This window comes from Amphibalanus amphitrite, unplaced genomic scaffold (assembly GCF_019059575.1).
Source record: "Amphibalanus amphitrite isolate SeventyFive unplaced genomic scaffold, NRLGWU_Aamphi_draft 000249F_arrow, whole genome shotgun sequence".
In the NCBI taxonomy this organism is placed as follows: domain Eukaryota; kingdom Metazoa; phylum Arthropoda; class Thecostraca; order Balanomorpha; family Balanidae; genus Amphibalanus; species Amphibalanus amphitrite.
The window spans coordinates 403,602-419,871 of NW_024881744.1; the positions used below are offsets into that span (position 1 = coordinate 403,602).

Sequence of the window (16,270 nt, forward strand, 5' to 3'; positions counted from 1 at the left end):
AAGTTATAATTTTTCAACAATAAAGGTGTCTATTGGATGCAGTTTGAGCTCAGGAACACGATGGTGCTATTTATATTGGCGTACGATGATACGTGCTGAAAAATTGATTTAAAAAATTAATAATTGTGATTTTTTGCAATAATGCGTATAACTTGGCCATTGCTGAAGATATTAAGCTAAAACTTGCTAGAGTTAGTCATGATAATGCGTTCTATCGCATTTATTTCGTTTTTTTCGAAAAGTCAAAAGCTTTATGAAAAAAAATGTAAAAATATAAATTTTGAATTTTATTATATAACATTTTCGAAATTTTCAAAATTTCGAAAATCCGAGATGGCAGTTTGATAGCGCAGTCTATTTTGAGTCCTCTCATGCAAAGAAATTGGATCTAGCTTAAAAACTGAGCTCTTCGGAGCGATTGCCGTTGTTCAATGTTTTGCGTCGAAATCGGCCGAACATGTCGTCACTCTGACGTCATTTTCGGCCGACCTATGGTAGCTACGAAGTTCAAATTTTGACGCAATGTGTCAAATTGATGCAACCGAAGGTACTGAAAGTTTGGCGTCGATATGTCAAGCGGTTTGGAAGTTATTGCAGAAAAACGGGAGGGGGCAAACGGCATCCATCATTCCATGCCTCAGAATAAGGGTTTGTTGAAAACCGTTGACAAATATTTGAGCATATCGTCTTTCTGACTTTCGGTCGCCGGCAGGGCCGCCGGGGTAACTTTTTCAAATCTCCACCCATGCCCTTGTCATTGCTCCTTTATTTTATGTTGTATTTTCATGTGTTCAACTACTGATGTGTTCAACTGGATATCTGAACTAAAGCCGCCCCTGCTCCGTTTTCCATCGCAGGCAAGGGGCGAGAACACCACGGAGGAGGGGCCTGTCAGCTCGACCTCTGGCTCTGGCGCCGCGGTCTCCAATACCACCACCTCCAGCGCCGCGACCTCCGCCCCCGCCGCTGCACCGGCCGCCGCCACTGAATCGACTGGTGCCGGCGCTGCGGCCACCCCGGCCCCGGCCAATGGGTGAGGCTCCGAACGGAGCGGGATCGTGGCTCCGAACGGAGCGGGATCGTGGCTCGGAACAGAGCGGGATCGTAACAGTCTGATGGCCGGGATTTGTAGTGCACTTTGTCTCATAAATCTTAGTAGGAGTATAGTGGCGAAAACCACCGTCGGGTAATAAATGTAATGTGCTGGGCGTTTTCAGCGCTAGCATTAGTCAGTAACTGCCAATTACGAGCGAGCGCGAAGTGCGAAGCGAGTCTTTTCTATATAACGCGGAAAAATCTCAGTATGAGCGGCCTGGCCCGGCCCGTCCTGTGACGCTTTTGAGAGGCTTATAACTCAGCAACCGCTGGGCCGATTGGCCTGCGGTCTTTTTTGTTGGGTAGCCCCATCCCTTCTACCTGGCAATTGACTATTGTGGATGCATCTAGGTGACCGTCGTGGCACGTGCCACGTGAAAAGCAAAGGGTGCTCAAGCTATTATGCTGAAGTGACGATTTTAAGAGGCCCATATCTCAGCAACCGCTGAGGCGATTGAGTTGTGGTAGTTTCTGTAGGGTAGCTGCATTCCTTCTACCTAACATCGGTTATTCTCGATGCACGTGGGTCACCCCCACTGCACGTGCCAAATGCAACAAGGAGAGGTGTCACATTTGTTCCCATTACAATAACTCGGCAATCACTACTGTTGGGGAGCGGCGGCCGTTCGTATCGGCCGCCGGCAGCGTGCGCCGGCGCTGCAGCCTGCAGTCCCGGCCGGCAGGTGACGTAGGTGACGTGGCGGCCGCTGATTGGTCGGGGGGCGCCCAGCCCCCTATATAAGGCGGTGCACCGCCGGCGCGCCAGACCCCTTGAGACCCTAATTTTTCGTGATTATTTTTAAATGCATGGAATAATTTCAACCATATTTAGGAAATAGCCGTTTCAAGACCTGCCGAAACTTTTCCTTCAAATACATTTTGTTGTTTTGTTTGTTTTGTTTTTTGTTTTGTTGGGTTAGGCCCTTTCGGTCTGGCAAGACCATTTCAGAGCCGGGAGGATGATAGGATAAAGGGGGAGACATTGGTCTGGGCAGGCACCCTAGTGAGTCGCCGGGGCTGAGCCCGTCCAGAGGACAGGCCACCCAGCCCCAAGGCACTCACTGCACCCGGCTAAGGGGTGCGCTCCCTCGGGAGCAGCGGTGCCGCTCCAAGGAAGCAGCCCGCATGAGATAAAGTTGCCTGTCCAGCCCGGAGGGGGGTTGCGGCGTGGAGGAGAAGGATTTCTGTATCCTGAGGATAGAAGCACGGAACGGTGACACATTTTGTTGTCACTAAACCCGCGCCCCGTAGGGCTATCGGCGGACCCTACCACCCGTAGGGGAGGGGCCGTTTCGCCCCCCCCCCCCCCCCCCCCCCTAAGATCTCGGAAATTTACCGGCCGATTTTCAAAATTCAAACGGTGTTCGATAGTCCCACCCGGGAACTACCTTGTGACCAAATTTCCTTGACCTAGGTCAAACTGATGACGTCACAGGTCAGGTCAAATGTCGGATTTTCACCGTTCACAGGTATTTCAAGAAATGTGTTGTGAAATCGAGTAAATTGGTAATTTTGTTGGCTGTCAGACCTAGGCCTCCGATCGGTGCTGACAACTGGCGACGGATTTGCGAATCTAGATGTACCGCAGCTGAGACAGATGGCGCTGTGTGTTCGTCGAGGCGAGTCTATGCGGCCCTGTGGCCTGTGATTGGTCGCCGGTTAGGAGTGGGAGAATCGGAAACAGCTGTGACGGAATGGTGGATGGCAATATGGCGACGATCGGAACGGCCATGCTTATATCTGTATGTTCGGATACAATAAACAAGTTTTGAGTGAGAATCACGTCTTGAGTGAACCCACGAGAACGGGCAACAGTGGTGGCAGCGGTGCTCAAGATGGGAGAGTGATTCTCGTGGTACGGACGGACTTTTACTGGAAACCGTGATTGCCGCAAGTCAACACGTGGCACAGATTGATATACGCAAGATGGCAGAGAAGGACATTTCACTCGATAAGTTTACTGGCGTGACAGCCAAGGATTGGATAGAGTGGCTCGAGGATTACGTATGTTACGCGGAAGGGAGAAAATGGAACCGGGAGAAGCAGGCGTCAAATCTCCGATTTTTTGTGACAGGCGACGTACGGGACTGCGTAAGAGACACTGGAGCCACAGACCTTAATGAGGTCGACACAGCAGTCCAGGCCCTGTTGGGTGGAAAACCGACCTCTCTAACGGCCAGTCAAGAAATCGATGCAATTACCTATAAGGGTAGCGTACTCGTCATGGTCCAACAGATGCGGAGATGGGCGAAATATATTACCAAACAGGAAGAAGTAGATCAGATGGTAATGCTACATCTTCAAAGGCAACTACCTGTGGCGTTCGCAGAAGAAGTGATCAAGCGTGACTGTCAAAACCTGAAAGAGGCAGTCAAGGTCGTACAAGGACTCGAGCGGGCACATCAAATCCGAGTGATGCGTCCTCAACAGCCTGAGCAGGTTGTGAGTCGTGTGGTGGAAGGTCAGCGAGCAGATGGGCATCCTGAGAGATCAGCGGGCCATCAGCAGCAGCATGGCTCTCGTGGCGGCTTTGGTCGCCCACCACCGCATGGTCAGCGAGGAGGACAGCGAGGACAGTTCGCAGGGAGGTGGCAGCAGCGTCAACCCCCACGGGTGACATCTGCTGGTCAGTTCCAGAGGCAGCCACGAGGTAGGAGAGGGGCCCAGTGTTTCACATGCGGAGGTGAGGGACACTTTCGAAGATCCTGTGTGTTTAAGAATGACAGGTGTGGAACGTGTGGCAGAGTGGGTCACCTGAGTCCCATGTGCAATGAAAAAAACGAGACACGACCCGCTACACAGAGCCTCTAGTAGTGGGTCATGGGTGTGAAGAGGACTCTAAGAAGCCTGAACCAGGGGGGAGGTACCTGAAAGTAAAAGTAGGTGATAAGGTAGTCGGTGCTCTTATCGATACAGGGGCTGATGAAACATTAGTTAAGTTGGATTGCCTGCCCCAGGGTACACCTACGTATCCCTTGGACAGTAAAGTTAAGTTAGCGGATGGAAGTGATGCAGATATTGTAGGTTGTGCTGTGCTAGATATAGAGATTGCCAAGTGTGTCCAAAAAGTAACTGTACTTGTGTCACGTAAGTTGTATGAAGATTGTTTGATTGGAGCTAGGCTTCTCACTCAGCTGGGGGCAAAGATCGACATGAGCACAGGTTTGCTTCATGTCAGAACGGTGACTGTCCCACTGCGGTGTTCACCCATGAGAGATCAGTACCATGTGTCTCGTGTGGTGGTGACTGACACAGTTGTGGTGAAGGCTCGGACTGAGATGTTGTTTAGTGGTGAGGTACGTGAGCGACGTTTGCAGGGTCAGACGTGTTTGTTGGAGCCAGAGCGTCCTGCTGAAGACAAGTTAGGCGTTTGTGTGGCTCGGTTAGCTGTTAAGGTTGATGATTATTGTGTTCCCATTCGTGTGTCTAATGTGTCAGCTGATGATGTGAAAGTGTATAAGGGGACACATATTGCCAATGTTCAGGTAGTAGGAGATGAGGCTGTGCAAGGGGTGGGTCATCCAAACCCCTCAGACCTGTCTGACTTTGACAAGGACCTGGACAGGGTGACTGAACATCTGACCACGCAGGACAGGAGTGACTTCAAACAGATCCTGACTGAGTACAAGGAGGTGTTTACAGGATTGGGTAGGACGAGCATTGCTGAGCATTGCATACCGACTGGTGACCACAGACCTATTTTTCAGAACTACAGACCTGTGCCGGGTCACATGAAGGGGAAGGTGGCTGAGCAGCTGAGTCGGTTGGTTGACAGTGGAGTTGTTCGGCCTGTACCTGAGTCGGAGTGGGCGAGTCCTCTCGTCGTCGTCTCCAAGCCGCACAGTAAGGACGTTCGTATCTGTGGTGATTACAGGCGTCTGAATCGCATCACTACTCCTTGTGTGCAAGTCATTCCACATATTGAGTCGTGTTTGCGGAAACTTTCGGGAGCTAAACTGTTCACATCGCTTGATTTGGCGCAGGCCTATCATCAGATGCCGCTTCATGTAGCTGATCGTGCTAAAACAACAGTCACAACAGAGTTCGGTTTATTTGAATATCAGTCTTGCCCTTATGGACTTCAGGGATTGCCTCACAGTTTCAATCGTGCTGTGGCACTGGCATTATCTGGTGTTAGTGTGGATGTTTATGTTCAGTATTTCGATGATATCCTCGTTTTGGCCGAGGACATGAGTGAGATGAAATCGAACCTTCGTGCTATATTCCAGTGTTTACAGGACGCTGGCTTTACTCTTTCGCTCCGGAAGATTCGTCTGTGTCAGAGGGAGGTGAAGTTCCTTGGATTTCTGGTCAGTTCTGAGGGAGTCGCGTGTGATCCCGAGAAGACGCGTCTCATCCGAGATTGGCCACAACCAACTACAGTAAAGCAGGTCAGATCATTTCTGGGGCTAGCTTCATATGTTCGAAAGTTTATTCCCAGATTTGCTGAGTTGGCTAAGCCGCTGACCAGATTGACCGAGAAGGGTGTGCCGTTTGTATGGACGTCACAGACAGCTGAAGCCTTTCAGGCTTTGAAAGCTGCTTTAGCGTCGCCACCTGTGCTGGCGCATCCGTCGTTTGAGAAGGGCGCTCCGTCGTTTATACTAGACACAGATGCCAGTGGTGTAGCGATCGGGGCTTGTCTAACGCAGAACGATCGGGTGATCGCGTATGCTAGTCGTCCGCTGACGAAGGCAGAGCGGCAGTATGCAGTCACAAAGCGTGAATTGCTAGCTGTAGTTTGGGCAGTGCAGCATTTCCACCAGTTCTTGGTGGGAGCTAGGTTCGTTTTGAGGACAGATCACGCAGCACTTCAGTGGTTGTTTAATTTCAAAAACCCAGAGGGCCAGATCGCCAGATGGCTGCTGATACTTTCAGAGCTGGATTTTGTGACGAGACATAGGAAGGGAGTTTTGCACAAAAATGGGGACGCTTTGTCTAGATATCCGCATCCAGAGGAGTCGGATTGTTCAGATGGTGTGACGTATCGATGGATTCGGGTCCCAGTGACGTCACAGGATGCAGACGTGGGAGGATCTGGACCAGTGACTGATGAGTTCCATGGGACACCGGTGTTGCGTGCTGTGACATCGGAGACCGAGCAGAATGTGAATGAAAGTAGCATTCAGGGCATGACCATTCAGCAGCTTTCACAGGAGCAGGACAGAGATGCTGGAATTCTGGAGCTCAAGGCGTGGAAACGCAAACGCGTTCGTCCGCGCGAGAAGCACCTGAGATCAGAGGGCGCCATACGGTTACTGAGAGAGTGGCGGCGGCTCGTGGTGCGTGGTGAGGAACATCCTGTTTTGTACAGACGGACGCAGACAGTAAGGGGAGCACCTACTTGTTTGCAGATGGTTGTTCCACAACACCTTCGTCGTGAGATCCTGGAGGCACTTCACTGTGGCTATGGTGGAGGACACCAAGGTGCAGACCGGTTAGAGAAGCTGGTTCGACAGCGATTCTTCTGGCCGGGCATTCAGTCCGAGGTGAGGGGGTTTTGTCAACAGTGTGAGGTGTGTGAGAAAAGGAGAGACGCACCCAGAGGGTCAGAGGCTCCCATGGGGTCATTGCAGTCCGAAGGATTCATGGATCGGTTGGACATTGATTTGGTTGGACCTCTGCCAGCGAGTGAACCGGACGGATATAAGTACGTACTGACGTGCATTGATTCCTTTACCAGGTTCTCATGGGCATTTCCGTTGCCAAATCAGGAGGCACGTACCATTGCTCAGGCACTGATGGAAAACGTGATTTCTGTTTTCGGTATTCCTCGTGCTATTCACAGCGACCAAGGTCGTAACCTGACGGGTAAAGTGATGACCGAGCTGTACAGTCTGCTGGGTATTCACAGCAGTACGACCAGTGGGTATCATCCCGAGGGCAACAGCTATTCGGAACGCAGTCATCGTGTTCTGATGGCAGCTGTCGCCAAGATGTGTGCTGACCATCCAAAGGCGTGGCCTACTTGTTTGGGCCCTGCTGTGTTGTCAATGAACGCCAATGTACATGACTCCATAGGGATGTCGCCCTATGAAGCTGTGTTCGGACGCCAGGTAAAGCTGCCTGTGGACCGGATGTTTGGAGAGGGAGCCCAGGTCGCGCCGGATCAGTCAAGTGAACCGGACATTCTGGCATACGTGAAAAGGCTCCAGGAGACTATTGACAGTACTGATCAGTTGATTCGTGATGCTAGCGTTTCAGCTCATGAGAAGAGTAAGGTTCTTCATGATTCTCGTTTAGTTGAATCGGTATTCGAGGTTGATGACAGAGTATGGCTTCGTAAACAGGTCTTCAAGAGAGGAGAGACGCCGAAACTTTCTTGGAGGTGGGAAGGTCCGTACAGAGTTCTCGAGAAAAGGAGGGGCTGGACGTATAGGATTGGCAAGGAAGGAGCGGGTGGTGCTTCGAAAGTTGTCCACCACAATCGTTTGAAGTTGTGTGTGTCTACCCCGACCGTCCCACAGAGGCACTCGGCGAGAGGTGATGAGTCTCGGCACGCGGCGCGAGATGATAAGTCTGTGAGACCAGTGGAGACTCGCCGACGTGACAGGGCGCGCCCAGATCCGATACCAGCAGATGCAGGCCGCGAGTATCAACGTAACCGTGTTTTGAACCGTCCTCGGGAAACCGACCTGACCCTTCCTGTGACACGGCACGCTGATGTTCGGGTAACTGACAGACAGACTGATGAATTCACAGGAGACGGGACATCAGATGTGCAGACAGACGGTGACACGGCGTCGACAGACCATGTTGTTGTTGACCCGACTGACGCCCTCCCCGTGCAAAATGACAGTGCTGACACGAGTGGGGTGACGGATGCTAACCCACCCTTACGGCGCTCAGGCAGAGATAGACGTATGCCTCGTCATCTGGCTGATTACGTGCTGGATTAGATTTAAGATTTCAGTGTGTGCTACATGCATAAGATTTGTTTTCGTTTCATAATAGATGTAGGAGAATGATGTCAGAGCTGACAGCAGAGCTTATCTGGATCACAGTATCTCAGTCGATCTCCAGGAATGGTTAAGGCAGTGGTATTTACTGGCTGTGATATGTGCTAATTCATAAGTGCACATGTGAGTGAGCCCATATTAGATCCGAGTAGCAGAGCGGTGCATTGAAAACAGCAGTCTATGACTCACTGTTTCCCTCAGGTTAATTGTTGAGTCGGTCAGATACGGGTGTAAAGTAATAACATGCAGGGACATCGTGTGATTTTTTTTTTCTACGCTACGTTATGTTGTCTGACAGTTTTGTTGACGGGTCGTCAACTTATGTGGCCGGGGGTATTGTTGGCTGTCAGACCTAGGCCTCCGATCGGTGCTGACAACTGGCGACGGATTTGCGAATCTAGATGTACCGCAGCTGAGACAGATGGCGCTGTGTGTTCGTCGAGGCGAGTCTATGCGGCCCTGTGGCCTGTGATTGGTCGCCGGTTAGGAGTGGGAGAATCGGAAACAGCTGTGACGGAATGGTGGATGGCAATATGGCGACGATCGGAACGGCCATGCTTATATCTGTATGTTCGGATACAATAAACAAGTTTTGAGTGAGAATCACGTCTTGAGTGAACCCACGAGAACGGGCAACAATTTATTGAAAACCATCGATGGTACATTGTTCGTCAAACACATACTTTGCTATCTGAGGTCACTGATACCAGGTCAGGTCACAGCGAGGTCAGGTCACCGGGGGTCACAATATGAAAGTGTGGTGTGATACATGTCTTATGGTCCATTTTACATGACAAATGCGATTATGTGGGTTAGGCAGCCTTTGAGGCCAGCTTAGGTCACGTTTTGGTGAAGGTCAGGTCAAGGTCAGGTCAAATTAGGTCAAATTTCAAAGTTGAAATTTTTGCATAAAATGGGTATCGATTCGATGCAGCTCGTCACGGGGAGTGTCATGGTGGTCTTTGTTCTGCTCTAAAAGGTCTAGAATTGCCAAAAATTGAGTTTGACAATTTGACGTCATCATTTCTTAACAGTTTTTTTTCGCTATAACTTGGCCAAAAAACGAGGTATCGATATGTATATAGAAGACGATAGGTATTATCACATATATTCCGGTCAAAAAACTTTTTTTGATTTTTCGGCTAATATATAAAAAAATGCTTTTTTGGTTTTTGGGGGTCAAAAATCAAAAATCTCAAATATCCGAGATAACAGTTTTGTAGCCCTGTCAATTTTACACCTTTTATGTCTTGATCATTTTTCTGTATCTTCAAAGCTGTAGGCCTGACAGGTCTTCTCGCGAAGGTCTTTTTACGGTCGAAAATGACAGAACATGACGTCATTCTGACGTCATTTGTGGCCGACCTGTCATAGCATCTGGATTTTTTTGGTCACAATGTGTAAAATTGATGCCCGGAGGGGTTCTGAAAGTTTAGTGGCGATATCTCCAGCCGTTTAGGAGATATCGACGGAAAAGGACAGGGAGGGGCCGTTTCGGCCCCCCCCCCCTACGGGGCGCGGGTTAAATATTTGTGGCACTTGTCATTGACTCGTAATGTTAACTGTTTTTTCCATCCTGCATAGAGGCTTTCATACGTCATATGACATTAGGCTCCGCCCACGACTGCGGTACTGACCCGTGCCCATCAGCGACCTCTGTACAAACGACACCCCTGCCATCTGGGGCATTCCACGATAGATCGTACCAGGCCCGTCACCCTCATCTCTCAGATTTTAATGAAAATCGGTCCTAGGGGTAATCATAGGCCCCAAAGACGCCTGGCAAAATATCAGACTTCTCAGATCAAAACTTTTTGAGTTATATTGCATTACATTTTTTTAACTTCGGTTTGTAACGGTGAGTTTGATGGCCTATAAGTCAAGAACGGGTTATGCAACCAACAAACGGGAAACAACACTAAGCTTGCGATGAACCAAAAATTGATATTACTTTTTAAAAATTCTAAAGAAAAATTTTGATTGTTGAACAAAAACCTTAATCTTTTTCATTTGCCTCTAATGACTTTTGGGACCAAAATTTTTTCACATTTTTATTTCTTCAAAATAAACTTCATGTCATTGCAAATCGACATGCAAAAAATTGGAAAGGTGTTCTTTCTATAAGTTCCTCATTTTCCCGCAAACAAAATGGGTTTCGGAGGGGTTGATACGACCCCAGCACGCCGTTTTGCTTCTAATAGAGGTAGAGCCTCGCGGAAAAAAACGAACGTAAGTGCCGTTACAAGTCGCAGCGATTGGTACCCAATTTTAAGGTCTCAGGTTAACCGGTAGCGTCTGAGGTCAGGTCAAGTGACTGAAGTTACGGGTTCGGTTTTTAGTAAATAACTTCGCAAAAAATGGCCGCAGAGCCGCGATTTTAGCATCATTGTGTTCGCCTAGCTCAGGTGCGTCGAATGGTATACTTTTTGTTAGGGTGAGGTCAACTTAACCCTCGCCCGCACATGCCATTTTCCCATCCTAGAACGCACATGGGGGGGGGGTTGCCACCCCCCCCCTCGCCATTTCGTTCCTGTTGGAGATAGAGCTTAGCGGTAAAGACCAAAAAGATTCTTTGGGAAGAGACGAATCCAATGATACCCAGTTTTACCTTCTCAGGTCAGTCATTGACCTTCCAGGTCAGGTCAAACTAAAAAATGTTGCTGTTTTGGGTCACCGTTTGATATCAAGTGCGCTGCTTATCATATACCGATGACGATGCCGTTTTCTGGTGCCAAGCCAGCTAGAACCTCTTTCTCACACTACCCGACCAGGTTTTTGCTGCTGAGGTCATTTCAGGTCAAGTTAGGTCAAGGTCAATTATATGTGTTTGTATGTCTGTGTGTGTCTGTGTGTATACTGATGTGTGCACCGATTGTTTACGTGTCCATATTACATGAAATCATGATCTGAGAAGCTTTTACCAAAAAATGCAGTCAAAAAACTTCACAAAAAGTAAATTCCGCTTGCCTAAAACGCAATTATCTTAGATGACCTAGGTTGACCTTGACCTTGACCTTGACATCTGTACATCGTCGAACAACATGTTCCATGATAGGTGGGAGGTAAGACTGGTAAAAAAGGCCGAAATCAAGGTGTCAAAAGCTCACAAGGCCCATAGCCAACGCAAGATGTCGAGAATTGGCCATTTGGGTCATGACATGACCTGAAAAACAAGGTCATATCTCCGAAACCAAAAATCACAGAAACTTGAAATTTTCAGTGGACATCAAGAAAGGATAGAGAAGCAGCTATACGAAAAATCAGCCTTCTAGCTCTAAAAATGTTGAGTGCAGAGCAGAAAGACTACCTGGGGGGGGGTGGCAACCACCCCCCCATGTGCGGGCGAGGGTTAAGTAGTTGACCTCGGGTCAAGGTCAGGTCAGAGCCCCTCAGGTCACGAAGCTGGGCAAAGGGTATCATATGGCATATCATTCGATTCGGAAAGGTCTTCCCGAGTCCAATGGTGGCTTTCCCGACTCTCTAGCACAATTTGATCGGGAGTTATTGACGAAAAACTCGTACGACCCTAGTGACGTCATAAATGACGTCACGTAAGGTTAACAATGCAAAAGTGAAGCATTGGACTTTGCAAGGAGTGCATGAAATCACGATACCATGTACGTGAGATAGTTTTAGATCATTATCGGCGCCAAAATAACATATTTTATATTTCCCCATTGACTTATAACAGTGATGTCACGTGACTCATGTGACCTTCAAAAATTCCCAGATATATAAGTTGTGAGACCTCTGGAGGACACCATGTATGCGTCCTGTAACTTTTATCTCGGACAGCTATGGTCATTGGCGTCCAAAACAATGTCAGAACCAAACCAGGGCTGGTAAAAATGGTTTTGGTGGCTCTGACCAAATTTTTGGCCATGAAAAGTGGCTCCTAACACTCGTAACAGAAAAGGCTTGAAAGTGCGGTGAACAACGTCCTTTTTCAGGAACACCTTAAAATCCATCAGTAACTATTTTAGTTTTACTTATAGCTCACTGATGTATCCTGATTTTGGGACATCAGCTGGTGTCAAACACAGCAAAAGAATGTAGGTATATAATTTCTTCTACTTTTGTTTAAGCTGGTTGGTGACAGAAATGTAAGGCACAAATGCATGTAAGGCAATGAATGTTGTTGACAAAAAAATATAATACTGACTCACCAACAGAGGAAATTTCATCATCTCGCCCACTAGCATAGATCTTCCGCAGGCTGGTCATTGTCTGCTTCATCTGAGATACACATGCTTGAATTGATGATGTCCTAAGCTGAGAACTGAAACACAAAGGCATTATAAGTGAAAGTCTAATATTAATTTTAGTTACAAAATGCCTGAAATACAAATCAGGATTGCTTATATAGGCATATTTTGAGTATGACGTACCAAAAAGAAAAACATGCAGAAGAGGAACATATCTTGATATACAAAATTTAATTTAATTTAGTAACAAATATGCTAACCTTGGTTGGTTGGCAAATAAATGAGTATCGTTAGCCACTTGAGTTAGGTATCCGTATGCATCTTCAAAATAAAAACAAGCGCCATATTTATGTCTAGCTCCACAGCTTGATCAGCTTAAAATATTGAGATAGGTGGTCTATGATATTGCTATGAGATTGAGATGTACTATACAGAAGAGGAGCAACTTCAAATCCAACCGAAAAACAACCAACATTGAAATACCATGAAATGTACAGTTTGCCCGTGCCGCAATCCTGCACGAGACTTCTTGAAAAGGCCACTTGAATATCATTATTTGTGTTCTAAACTAGTCGGTAATACAGTGAACCGCCAATGGTAGAAGGCTCTGTGGCTCCCCGTTCGCTCAACACTAGGTCCTCATCAACTGATAAAAGTTACGGAGCCCTATTCTCCGTAGTGTTAAAGCTGGAAATCGACTGATGGCTCTTCGGTGATGGATGCTGACGCTGTTCGCGGTAAGCATTTACAGCTATTCTGAATAGGCTACCAGCTTTGTACTTTGTAGACAAACATTGCGCATAAGACCTCATTGGGAAATTGAATGCTGTTACTAATTAAATATTCGTGCTCAGGCATCTTGTATTTTGAGGTTTGTCGTAGAAATAAAATGAACATATGATACAAAACTTAGCAGTTATCCTGCACATGCATACTTGCGTTGAAACGCTTATTTCTGGCTCCCTAAGTCGCTTGTACAGCTATTGTTCTGGCTCCGATATTATCAGCGAATCGGCGCTTTTTACCAGCCCTGAACCAAACAGCCTTTTTCACTCTCGCGCTTATAGGAAAGAGGGTTGGATGAACCCTCTTTTCATTTTTTCAGATGACTAAGACTTCAATTGAAATTTCAGTAACCCGTGATGTCACTAGGCAGCTTTACCACGCGATAGGCGTTATCAAAAGTGTATTTGCGGCCATTGGGGCGACGTAAGAAAAGAAGAAAACAACTGGCCCCAAGAACTTTAAATTATCAAATAGCATGCACCTTTTACTTGATATGTAGAGAATTTACCATTAATTGTTAGAGAAAATTGCATTTAAAATCTTCCATTTATGTTTTTTTCATCGTTTGTAAAGTATGTTCTTTTACTAAGCTAGAAACACTAATTAGAAATAGTTCCCGCATTATCAAGAACAATAGGGAAGGCTTGAAGTGAATACAATATTCTAAACGGTTTTGTAATCCATGTGAAGACACTTCTAAAATTGCCTGTAGAAATATTAAAGGCAAAAGTTCAACTTTTTCACAAGACGGATGGCTATAAACCTATTCAACGTGTGACAACTCAGCCGGTATATCGGCGCCTACAGCCCAGCTTTCCCTAGTGACCGATAGAGGCGCTGCTCTCGATGTCCGCCCGTGCCGCCTAACGGCCATTTGTAAGCTCCCCTCCCAAAATCACTATTCGAAACCGTTATCGTGACGTGAAATAAATACATTTATAGAAAGAACACCTTCCTATTTTTTGCACACTCCTTAACAATGAGCTAAATATTTTTTTTAAAGAAATAAAAATTCAAAAAAATTTGGTCCCAAAGTCCAAAAAATACAAATGAAAGAAAACTCGATATGTCATATATCAAAAATAGCGTATTTTTCGAAATTTCAAAAATACATATTAATCACTGTTTCATTGCAAGTTCAATGTTATCTAACATTTGGCATTAGAATAATCCGTCTTAGAGTTACAGCCCGCCAAACTTAGCGCTGCAAAGCAAGATCCAAAAAAATGTTATACGCCATAACTCAAAAAATACTTATCTGATAAGCCTGAAATTGTTACAGGTAGATGCAGAGCCCCTGATTACCCCTGAGACCAATTTTCGTCAAATTCCGAGAGATGAGGGTGTCAAACTGGAAAAAAGTGGTACGATCTATCGTGGAATGCCCCATCTGTAAAGGACTGTGAATTTCGCTGACGCTTCAAGTGCTATGAATCAATTGCAGCAGACGGTCAAGTAAATGTTAGGCTCTTGTCTTGTTGACTCTTATATATAGGACCAAGAGGACCATCACTCCTCAACCTACTACTCAGTCGTGCTTCGAACAAACGTTAACGATTCCTAACAAATACGATTTTCGATGGAGGATATCTGTTTGGTGAAATACGAGCGAGCCCTATGATGTGAAGCGAAGGCAATTAACTTATTATTGCGTTGGTCAATGGGTGCATAGCGATGTACAAATCAGCAGCTAATTACTTGATGACATCCAACATCCCATTATCGCATTATCTGCAACGTTATAGGCTTTAAATACAGGTGAATATTTCCTAACCTTGTGTCAGGTATATGCCATCTGCCCGTCATTTGCAGCTTATAAAAATAAAACAAATATGCGAGAACATAATATCAGCCTTGTACAAGCAATGCGCATTGACCCTCGCATGTGTGCGGCGTTGGCCAGCTTCTAATGTGTAGGGGGGGGGGTCGGTTGGACCCCCCCTTGCCGTTTGGCCCCTGATCGAGCTAGAGCTTTGCGGAAAAAACGAGCGTGTTGCCCGTGGCGAGAGGAAGCCGATGATACCCAAATTTAAGGTCCTAGGTCATTGGTTGACCTTCCAGGTCAGGTCAATGATCCAAAGTCGGGAAAATCGGGACCTATTAGAAAGTCGTAAAGTGTGGCTGCTAAGGGGTTTTTCGGGGTGCTGATCACGAATATCGTGTTAGTTTTGATCACAGATAATGTCTTTAAGCATTTAGACCAGGTCGGGTCAGGTCAGGTCAGGTCAACCAGTAGGCGTCGTGACGGGTATTCGTAGTACGTGTCAACCGCATCTGAAAGCTTCGTAACATGTTACGAAGGCACCAAAACTACTTCGTAAATGTTCAAATGGTTGCTAAATTCGAATTCAGCTCCAAAAACTAGCCTAGAAACATGTAAAACTCGAAAAAAGTGAACCGAGGTCATCAAAGGTTAATGACCTGACCTAAAATTCAAGTGACCTTGACACCCACCCTAATGCATGGGAGCAACATCATATCCCATGTTTAAACGTTTGAAACCACGAAAAGACTGCATACGCGCGGCTAATGCGAGCCGACCTACGCCGAATCGCGATTCCGGCCAAACATGGTCTCGGAAAAGAGGTCACAGGTCAAAGGTCATTTGGGTCAGGAACATGAAATTTTCGGTTTAGGTGTAAAATTGATCAATGCGAAGGTACTTAAAGTTTCGTCGCGATCGTCCGCTTTTTACGCGAGTTATTCGCGAAAAACCATGGGGGGGGGGGTCCATCCGATCCCCCCCCCTACACATGCGAGGGTTGAGCATTTATGGCTCCTCAGTCATCATGTCGCTCTTTGGGCACTGTCAGAAAAGACGTTACGCACAACTCCGCCGGCTTTCCGCGCCGCTCGACCGTCCCCGCTCCCCGCCACAGCGCGAGTGACCGCGCGACGGCCCGAAACCGCCGCAGGCCAAGACCACAGAGGCGGGGCTTAGCTGTGACGTCATAACGTATCACAGACTGACTGGTGATAGCCTCTACACACCGGGTGAAAATCTTGCTCGAAATTTAACCCGCGACCTGGTGGGGGGGGGGGCTATTTTTTGCCCCCCCTCCAGACTTTTCGATATATCTCCAGAACCGCTGCGCCAATCGTCACCAAACTTTCAGTACCCTCCCGGACATCAATTTTACACATTGTAACCAAAATTTTTTTCAAAGGCTATGACAGGTTGGCCGGAAATGACGCCAGAGTGACGTCATGTTCTGCCGTTTTCGA

General features: G+C 47.1%; 1 protein-coding gene across 3 annotated transcripts in view; it reads left to right on the forward strand.

The window, feature by feature from the left end:
* Positions 1-16,270, forward strand: part of LOC122386395 (early nodulin-like protein 2) — a 125,064-nt gene that overhangs the window by 42,016 nt on the left and 66,778 nt on the right. For all 3 annotated transcript variants that reach the window (XM_043375566.1, XM_043375565.1, XM_043375564.1), the window contains exon 4: positions 858-1,033. In XM_043375566.1, the coding sequence (XP_043231501.1) occupies positions 858-1,033 (176 nt within the window). The remainder of the gene's footprint in view (positions 1-857; positions 1,034-16,270) is intronic.